This window comes from Beta vulgaris, chromosome 7 (assembly GCF_026745355.1).
Source record: "Beta vulgaris subsp. vulgaris cultivar EL10 chromosome 7, EL10.2, whole genome shotgun sequence".
NCBI classification, from domain to species: Eukaryota; Viridiplantae; Streptophyta; class Magnoliopsida; order Caryophyllales; family Amaranthaceae; genus Beta; species Beta vulgaris.
In genome coordinates, this window is record NC_079208.1 from 22,596,861 (window position 1) to 22,607,546 (window position 10,686).

Here is a 10,686-nt window from a genome sequence, read left to right on the forward strand (position 1 = left end):
TCCTTATTTGTTTAAATTCTTTTTACCATGTCCCTTGCCACTACTACTGGCAACTAATCCAGAAGACTGATTATCTGTACCTGTACTAGCACTAGATGCCTTATGGTTCGATTCCCTAGTATGAAGAGCTGATCTAACCTCTTTCAAGGACACAAATCTTTACCAACAATGAAAGATTGCACAAAATTATCATATGATAGTGGTAAAGAAACAAGTAGAATTAAAGCGGCATCCTCATCCTCCACCTTAACATCAGTATTATGCAACTCCACCACCACCTTTGAAACTGAACCCCTTACTGTGTAAGAGACTAAGTGAAATAAGATTCTTGGTCATCTGTGGAATATGCGTAACATTATTCAAAGTGCAGTACCATCATGTGTCCGGATATTGATGGAACCTATTCCAACTGTCTTACAAACTGCACTATTAGCCATTGAAGTATTATCTCCATCTACCTGCTCATAAGTAGTTAACCACTCCCTACGAGGACTTATATGATACGACGCTCCAGAATCAAGAACCCACACATTCCTACAATGTGTTTCCTCAATAGCAACTACAGCAACGTCATCCTCAGGAATTCGGATTTTCTGCTGCAATAGTAGTAGAACCAGACCCAGATTTATTCTCCTGATGCTTCTTTTTAGGACATTTCTTTTTCTCATGCCCCTTCTCCTTACAGTAATTATAGACATCATTGGTTTAGGACCCCCTTTAAAATTTTCATATTTCTTTTAATTCTTTTTACCATGTCCCTTACCACTACTACTGGAAACTAATCCAGAAGACTGATTATTTGTACCTGTACTACCACCGGATGCCTTATGGTTCGATTCTCTAGTATGAAGAGATGATCTAACCTCTTTTAAGGACACAAATCTTTACCAACAATGAAAGATTGCACAAAATTTTCATATGATAGCGGTAAAGAAACAAGTAGAATTAAAGCGGCATCCTCATCCTCCACCTTAACATCAATATTACGCAACTCCACCACCACCTCTGAAACTGAACCCCTTACTGTGTAAGAGACTAAGTGAAATCAGATTCTTGGTCATCTGTGGAATATGCGTAACATTCTTAAAAGTGCAGAAAGTACCATCATGTGTCCGGATCTTCATGGAACCTATTCCAACTGTCTTACAAACTGCACTGTTAGCCATTGAAATATTATCTCCATCTAACTGCTCATAAGTAGTAAACCACTCCCTACGAGGACTTATATGATACGACGCTCCAGAATCCAGAACCCACACATTCCTACAATGTGTTTCCTCATTAGCAACTAGAGCAAGGTCATCCTCATAATTCGAATTTTTCTGCTGCAACAGTAGTAGAACCTGACCCAGATTTATTCTCCTGATACTTCTTTTTAGGACATTCCTTTTTCTCATGCCCATTCTCCTTACAGTAATTATAGACATCATTGGTTTAGGACCCCCTTTAAAATTTCCTTATTTCTTTTAATTCTTTTTACCATGTCCCTTACCACTACTACTGGCAACTAATCCATAAGACTGATTATCTGTACCTGTACTTGCACTAGATGCCTTATGGTTCGATTCCCTAGTATGAAGAGATGATCTAACCTCTTTCAAGGACACAAATCTTTACCAACAATGAAAGATTGCACAAAATTTTCATATGATAGTGGTAAAGAAACAAGTAGAATTAAAGCGGCATCCTCATCCCCCACCTTGACATCAATATTATGCAACTCCACCACCACCTTTGAAACTGAACCCCTTATTGTGTAAGAGACTAAGTGAAATCAGATTCTTGGTCATCTGTGGAATATGCGTAACATTATTCAAAGTGCAGAAAGTACCATCATGTGTCCGGATCTGGATGGAACCTATTCCAACTGTCTTACAAACTGCACTTTTATCCATTGAAGTATTATCTCCATCTACCTGCTCATAAGTAGTAAACCACTCCCTACGAGGACTTATATGATGCGACGCTCCAGAATCAAGAACCCACACATTCGTACAATGTGTTTCCTCATTAGCAACTAGACCAAGGTCATCCTCATAATTCGGATTTTCTGCTGCACTAGTAGTAGAACTAGACCCAGATTTATTCTCCTGATACTTCTTTTTTGGACATTCCTTTTTCTCATGCCCCTTCTCCTTACAGTAGTTATAGACATCATTGGTTTAGGACGCCCTTTAAAATTTCCTTCTTTGTTTTAATTCTTTTTACCATGTCCCTTACCACTACTACTGGCATCTAATCCAGAAGACTGATTATCTGTACCTGTACTACCACTAGATGCCTTATGGTTCGATTCCCTAGTATGAGGAGATGATCTAACCTCTTTCAAGGACACAAATCTTTACCAACAATGAAAGATTGCACAAAATTTTCATATGATAGCGGTAAAGAAACAAGTAGAATTAAAGCGGCATCCTCATCCGGCACCTTGACATCAATATTATGCAACTCCACCACCACCTTTGAAACTGAACCCCTTACTGTGTAAGAGACTAAGTGAAATCAGATTCTTGGTCATCTGTGGAATATGCGTAACATTATTCAAAGTGCAGAAAGTACCATCATGTGTCCGGATCTTGATGGAACCTATTCCAACTGTCTTACAAACTGCACTGTTAGCCATTGAAATATTATGTCCGTCTACCTGCTCATAAGTAGTAAACCACTCCCTACGAGGACTTATATGATACGACGCTCCAAAATCAAGAACCCACACATTCCTACAATGTGTTTCCTCATTAGCAACTAGAGCAAGGTCATCCTCATAATTCGGATTTTCTGCTGCAACAGTAGTAGAACCAGAGCCATATTTATTCTCCTGATGCTTCTTTTAGGACATTCCTTTTTCTCATGCCCCTTCTCCTTACAGTAATTATAGACATCATTAGGTTTAGGACCCCCTATAAAATTTTCATATATCCTTTAATTCTTTTTACCATGTCCCTTACCACTATTACTGGCAACTAATCCAGAAGACTAGTTATCTGTACTTGTACTACCACCAGATCCCTTTTGGTTCGATTCCCTAGTATGAAGAGATGATCTAACCTCTTTTAGGGACACAAATCTTTTTCAACAATGAATGATTGCACAAAATTTTCATATGATAGCTGTAAAGAAACAAGTAGAATTACAGCGGCATCCTCATCCTCCACCTTAACATCAATATTACGCAATTCTAGCAAAATTGTATTTAATTGATCTAGGTGATCTCTAAGAGGCATACCTTCCTGCATTCGCAGACTGAATGGACGCTGCTTCAAAATCAACTTGTTGGTTAGAGATTTTTTCATATACAAACTCTCTAATTTCAACCACAGACCAGCTGAGGTTTCCTCCTCCACGACTTCAGTGATTATGTCATCAGCCAGACACAACATAATCGTTGAATGAGCCTTCTGCTCTAGAGTGGTCATCTCAGCGGTAACTGAATCTGTTGCTTCAGTAAAGCCCACAACCCTTGTTGCTTCAGTATAGCCCGCATCTTGATTTTTGTCACAGACTGAAACTATTCCTCATAGTGAATTTATCAATCTTCACATTCATCCCAGACATCTTTCTTACACAGATCAAACAAAAAGCTCTGATACTAATTTTTTATAACAGACGTGAGGAAGAAACAAATAACTAAATGTAAAAAAAAAAAAAAGCAAATAACAGATTTACGTGGTTCACCAAATTTGAATATATCTACGAGTAAAGAGAGAGAGTATTTTATTGATGTCAGGAAAACCAGATTGAGGAGAGAATTAGACTTAATTCGTCGTATAAAACAATTAGGTAAAATAACCTATTTAAATTTCCGTCTGAAAAACGCGTTTCCGCGTTAACCGGGCACCCGCCCGATCCGGCGGTAATTACTAATTCACTGATTGTTGCTGGTCCGGTATGGCGAAAATCGCCCTATCGTAATTCGATGGGTTCGTCTGATCGGGCAACCTGGCCCGATTACATTGGGTGACTCCCAAAAAACTACTTTTCCAAAGTTCGTCACTGGTCCGATCGGGCGGCTTCGCCCGACCCGATCCGGTGATACTCCAAAGACCTTGAATGTGTTTGTCAAAATGCGTCAAAGGAGGTCTTTGGAGTACCCCCCGATCAGGTTGGGCGAAGCCGCCTGATCAGGTCGGGGGTTTCGGGTCCGTGACGAACTTTGGGAATGCAGTTTTTTGGGAGTCTCCCGATGGAATCGGGCAAGGTCGGCCGATCGGGCGGACTTACCGACTTACGAAAAAAAAATAAAGCAAACAACAGATTTACGTGGTTCACCTAATTTGAATACATGCACGGGCAGAGAGAGAGAGTATTTTATTGATGTGAGGAAAACCAGATTACGGAGAGAATTAGACTAAATTCGTCGTATAAAATAGTTAGGTAAAATAACCTATTTATATTTCCGTCAGAAAAACGCTCTTCCCCGTTAACCGGGCACCCGCCCGGGGCGGTGATTAATAATTCACCAATTGTTTCTGGTCCGGTAGGGCAAAACTCGCCCTATCATAATTCGGTGAGTTCGTCTGATCGGGCGACCTGGCCCGATTACATCGGGTGATTCCCAAAAAACTGCTTTCCCAAAGTTCGTCACGGGCCCGATCGGGCGGCTTCTCCCGACCCGATCGGGCGATACAACAAAGACCTCCTTTGACGAACAAATTCATGGCATTACACTTACAAACTGCGTAATGCCTTGAGTGTGTTTGTCAAAATGCGTCAAAGGAGGTCTTTGGAGTACCCCCCCGATCAGGTCGGGCGAAGCCGCCTGATCAGGTCGGGGGTTTCGGGTCCGTGACGAACTTTGGGAATGCAATTTTTTCGGAGTCTCCCGATGGAATTGGGCAAGGTCGGCCGATCGAGCGGACTTACCGACTTACGAAAAAAAAATAAAGCAAACAACAGATTTACGTGGTTCACCAAATTTGAATACATCCACGGGCAGAGAGAGAGAGTATTTTATTGATGTGAGGAAAACCAGATTACGGAGAGAATTAGACTAAATTCGTCGCATAAAATAGTTAGGTAAAATAACCTATTTATATTTCCGTCAGAAAAATGCTCTTCCGCATTAACCGTGCACCCGCCCGATCAGGCGGTAATTACTAATTCACCGATTGTTGCTGGTCCGGTAGGGCGAAACTCGCCCTATCGTAATTTGATGAGTTCGTCTGATCGGGCGACCTGGCCCGATTACATCGGGTGATTCCCAAAAAACTACTTTCCCAAAGTTCGTCACGGGCCCGATCGGGAGATACTCCAAAGACCTCCTTTGACGAACAAATTCATGGCATTACACTTACAAACTGCGTAACGCCTTGATTGTGTTTTTCAAAAATGCGTCAAAGGAGGTCTTTGGAGTACTCCCCGATCAGGTCGGGCGAAGCCGCCTGATCGGTTCGGGACTTTCGGGTCCGTGACGAACTTTGGGAATTCAGTTTTTTGGGAGTCTCCCGATGGAATCGGGCAAGGTCGGCCGATCGGGCGGACTTACCGACTTACAAAAAAAAATAAAGCAAACAACAGATTTACGTGGTTCATCAAATTTGAATACATCCACGGGCAGAGAGTGAGAGAGTATTTTATTGTTGTGAGGGTAACCAGATTACGGAGAGAATTAGACTTAATTCTTCGTATAAAATAATTAGGTAAAATAACCCATTTATATTTCCGTCAGAAAAACGCTCTTCCGCGTGAACCGGGCACCCGCCCGATCAGGCGGTAATTACTAATTCACCGATTGTTGCTGGTCCGGTAGGGCGAAACTCGCCCTATCGTAATTCGGTGAGTTCGTCTGATCGGGCGACCTGGCCAAATTACATCAGGTGACCTGGCCCGATTACATCGGGTGATTCCCAAAAAACTGCTTTCCCAAAGTTCGTCACGGGCCCGATCGGGCAGCTTCGCCCGACCCGATCGGGCGATACTCCAAAGACCTCCTTTGACGAACAAATTCATGGCATTACACTTACAAACTGCGTAATGCCTTGATTGTGTTTGTCAAAATGCGTCAAAGGAGGTCTTTGGAGTACCCCCCGATCAGGTCGGGCGAAGCCGCCTGATCGGGTCGGGCTTTCGGGTCCGTGATGAACTTTGGGGATGCAGTTTTTTGGGAGTCTCCCGATGGAATCGGGCAAGGTCGGCCGGTCGGGCGGACTACCCGACTTACGAAAAAAAAATAAAGCAAACAACAGATTTACGTGGTTCACCAAATTGGAATACATCCACGGGCAGAGAGAGAGAGAGTATTTTATTGATGTGAGGGTAACCAGATTACGGAGAGAGTTAGACTTAATTCGTCGTATAAAATAATTAGGTAAAATAACCTATTTATATTTCCGTCAGAAAAACGCTCTTCCGCGTTAACCGGGCACCCGCCCGATCAGGCGATAATTACTAATTCACCGATTGTTGCTGGTCCGGTAGGGCGAAACTCGGCCTATCGTAATTCGGTGAGTTCGTCTGATCGGGCGACCTGGCCCGATTACATCGGGTGATTCCCAAAAAACTTCTTTTCAAAAGTTCGTCACGGGCCCGATCGGGCGGCTACGCCCGACCCGATTGGGCGATACTCCAAAGACCTCCTTTGACGAACAAATTCATGGCATTACACTTACAAACTGCGTAATGCCTTGATTGTGTTTGTCAAAATGCGTCAAAGGAGGTCTTTGGAGTACCCCCCCGATCAGGTCGGGCGAAGCCGCCTGATCGGGTCGGGGCTTTCGGGTCCGTGACGAACTTTGGGAAATACAGTTTTTTGGGAGTCTCCCGATGGAATCGAGCAAGGTTGGCCGATCGGGCGGACTCACCGACTTACGACAGGGCGAGTTTCGCCCGACCGACCCGCAACAATTAGAGAGTTAGTAATACCGCCCGACCGGGCGGGTGGCCGGTTAACGCGGAAACGCGTTTTTCTAACGGGAGTATAAATAGGTTATTTTCCCTAATTCTTTTATACGACGAATAAAGTCTAATTCTCTATGTAATCTGGTTTTCCTCACATAAATAAAATATTCTCTCTATGGCCGTGAAATTTGGTGAACCACGTAAATCTATTGTCTGCTTTATTTTTTTTACATTCAGTTATTTGTTTCTTCCTCACGTCTGTTATAACAATCAGCAAGTGCGAAATTGATGAATATCATCTTCATCATCATTTTGACAAAACATGCAGACAAACGAAGAAATAATACCCTTATTAGCAAGATTAATTCTAAGAGGAAGGATATTATAGGAGATTTTCCAAAGAAAGAAGTTTTATTTTGGCTGAATATTAAGATGCCAAATGAGTTTATACAACGAATGAGACGGGGGAGGCAGCCTGTCAATAGGCTGGTTAAAAGTAGTGAGGAAAGCATGCCTAGGTTTCATGGTAAACGAGCCTGAAATATGATGATTTTAAATTAAGGAATCAGACATATCTGATTGAGGAAGCTCAAGAGTTAAAATAGATTATGCATCCTTGAAACAACACATTTGGCGAACTATGGAAACATTCCAATGAGGAGAAGGAGTAACAGAAATTAAATTACTCACCACAATAGTCTGGACTTGACGAAGGGTGATGCTTGAACTTGCTTGTGGAATTTTTTTATAAAGCCAAACCTAACCAAAAGCCTTCATACTATTTACATTCCCAACTTTCCAACTACAAACTTTAAGAAGCAAACCTTCTACTTTCGATATACCCCTTGAGACCAAAGAAGAAGTTCTTTAATTAATTACATTATTGCCCGACACTAGTGGAGAAGAATGAATTGCATTATAGACTTTGTCAATCAAGGAAAAATTGGACTGTATAGAGTCCAAGCTCTCTTCATAAGAAAGGCCTTGTTGACCAAAGTCGTAGACCGGATTCCGGGACCTCCCAATCCTTTAGGAAGATGGACAATAGAATGCTTAATCCAATTAATACCTTTGGAGGAAGACCCGTCCACCGTAATCTTGTTATCATTGCGCCAATTGTAAAGGAAATAAAAGTTGGGAGTTCATAACAAGAAATAATATGAGAAATGATGGCAAGTTAAATTGTATTAATGAAAATCATCAGTTTAGTAGCTTGACATAACTTAAGCGCAATCCATTGAGTAATCTTTGCTGAGATCTTATCAAGAAGGAAGGACAAATTGCTTTTCTTTGAACTTTGTAAATCAATTGGAGCACTCAGATGTGGTTCAAAAAAAGAAACTTCCAAATAGTTGAAGCAAACCATGATGTGTTGTTTCATGTATAATAACAATATTAGGAGAAAATGTTATAGAGGATTTAGAGTAGTTGATAACTTGACGAGACACCTTACTAAAACTAGAAATAACATCTCGCATATTAAGAGAAGCATTAGGGGATGCATGAAAAAAGAACATAACGACATCAGCAAATAATAGGTGAGTGATCAAAGGGCTTCTCCTTGAGAGTTTTATTCCCTTGAACAAGTTTATGTCTTGTGCGAAAGACAGCATTCGCGAGAACACATCCATTGCTATCATAAATAAGGTGAAAGGGAATCACCTTGTCGATTCCATCTACTTGGAAGGAAGGCTGAAGAAAGTATACCATTAAAGAGCACCTTATAGGAAACTGTAGTAATACACTGCTGAAATAGTCTGATCCAAGCCTCTGAAACCCATAAGCTTTGAGCACGCGAAAAAAAAAATTCAACTTGGCTTACCATAGGTGTGTGGGTATTACCCAAGTCCGCTGACGGACATGCATCATGGCCGACAGCATAGAACCTGGACGCGAACTCATAAGAAGTAAGTCAATGCCTCCTCTACTTAAGACCGAGACTGCTATCGTGACCACCAAAGAGGGCAAAACAAAGGGAATCTTCCCTCTGACAGATTCACTACAATCATACACGTGTCAAAGGATTACCCATCCTGTCAGGTGAATAGTACGCCTATAAATAGCCAAATAGTACTATTTGTGCAGGTACATTCTTTCTCATACTAAAAATAGCTTATATCTCTCTCTCTTTAAGCTTTCTCTCTATACTCCTTATCGGACATTAGCTGACTTGAGCGTCGGAGGGGGTTTCCTCACAACCACCCCGAGGGTAGCTCGCGTTTGTTCTTGTGTGGATCACCACTCTTGGATAACCCCCATCACTGACGGACACCTCTTGTGTCCGCCACCGTTTCACAACCTTAAACAATTTGGCGCTAGAAGGAGGGAGCCTTCTATCCTTTCGAGTAACAACCATGGGTGATGCAAACAACAACACTCGTCACTATCCACTGGAATTCGATGTCGGGCAGACATTCTCTCAGCCTCCCATAACTAGGCCGATAGGAAATCCGCAATTAAATTATCGGACACCAAGAAATGAGGAGCAGACCCCAAACAATAACGTAGCATTCAACTTGGCTCAACTGAGTCAATTTTCCTCGGAGCAACTTCAAACTGGGCTCAACGGGCAATCGTCAGCAAATTAACCCACCTAGTCAGCAGGCAGGCGGAACCCGTAAGCGACCACTGGCCATGGCGGTAGGAACGCCAACGGTATTCTGCTCCGGAAGTTGCGCTCCCTGAATCAAGAGGGACAGGAACTAGAGAAGCGGATTGATCAGTCAGGCTATGAAGAGCCGGTACTAGAGATCGAGGAGTTTTATTATTCTGAAGAGGAGACTCAGGGTCACTCCTGTCGTGAGTACAGCACCAATGGTGCTAGTAACTATTCGACAAGAGGTCACCTTCTCATCAAACCAAAACTCTCTCCCTTCACTTCAGAAATATTGAATCATCCGATGCCCAGAATTAAGATGTCATCCTCCAAGTATGATGGCATATCTGATCCCGACGATCATGTGGCAGCCTACGAAGGTCACATGTTCTTGTACATGCAGGTGGACGGCATCTGGTGTAAGGTCTTTCCATCTACACTAATCGGGATAGCCCAGACGTGGTTCAAGAGTTTGAAGCCATGTAGCATTTCTAGTTTCTCCCAGCTGTCACCTACTTTTAGTACACACTTTGTGAGTAACAGGCGCCGCGAGCGCACGATTGGAGATTTTTTATCTGTTAAGCAAGGCGAGAATGAAATCTTGCGGGATTTTGTTGGCCGTTTTAATGTAGAAGCAACCTCAATTCCAAAATTACAACAGGATGTGGCCGTGTTGGCCCTAATGACGGGACTGAAAGAGGGATCACCATTCCGGAGCTACCTTGGCCGAAAGATGTATAAATCTCTCGGACCGATCCTTGGCAAGGCCAATGACTTTTTAAGGGGAGAGGAATTTGATAGGGTCGTGAGCAATCGCAAGCCAGAAAAAAGAAAGAAGATAGGCAGAGAAAAGACAAGGGACGCGAGAATGATCGCGGTCGAGATGAAAGAAGGCAAGAGTCTAATGTGGTAAAAAGGGGTAACAATCGTGAAAGAAACGACCGTGACAAATATGATCGAGAAAGAGGCGACCGCGAGTGTAGCGGTCGCGAGAAGGGCGAGGGCAAAGACAAATTTGATGCGTACACCCAACTTACTACTTCCAGAAGTCGGATATACTTGATGAGTAAAGATAGTGACAAGTGACAGCGACCGAAGCAGATGTTCCATAAAAACCGCGACAAAACTAAGTGGTGTGATTTCCATGGGGATCACAGACATTTGACCGAAGACTGTCGGCATTTGAAGGATAACTTGGAAGATTTGGTGAGAAGAGGGTATTTCAGCCAGTAGAAAGCCCAAACTCAGAACGA

At 42.6% G+C, this 10,686-nt stretch overlaps 1 protein-coding gene across 1 annotated transcript; it reads left to right on the plus strand.

Moving 5' to 3' along the window:
* The first annotated feature begins 9,752 nt into the window (after positions 1-9,752).
* LOC125491858 (uncharacterized) lies at positions 9,753-10,346 on the plus strand. Its single transcript, XM_048633930.1, has one exon. It carries the CDS (start codon positions 9,753-9,755, stop codon positions 10,344-10,346), a length of 594 nt encoding a protein of 197 aa, XP_048489887.1.
* The last annotated feature ends 340 nt before the right edge of the window (positions 10,347-10,686 follow it).

What these genes read in the sequence shown, in the direction of transcription:
- LOC125491858 (XM_048633930.1), top strand. Translation starts at nt 9,753, where the DNA reads ATGTCATCCTCCAAGTATGATGGCATATCTGATCCCGACGATCATGTG.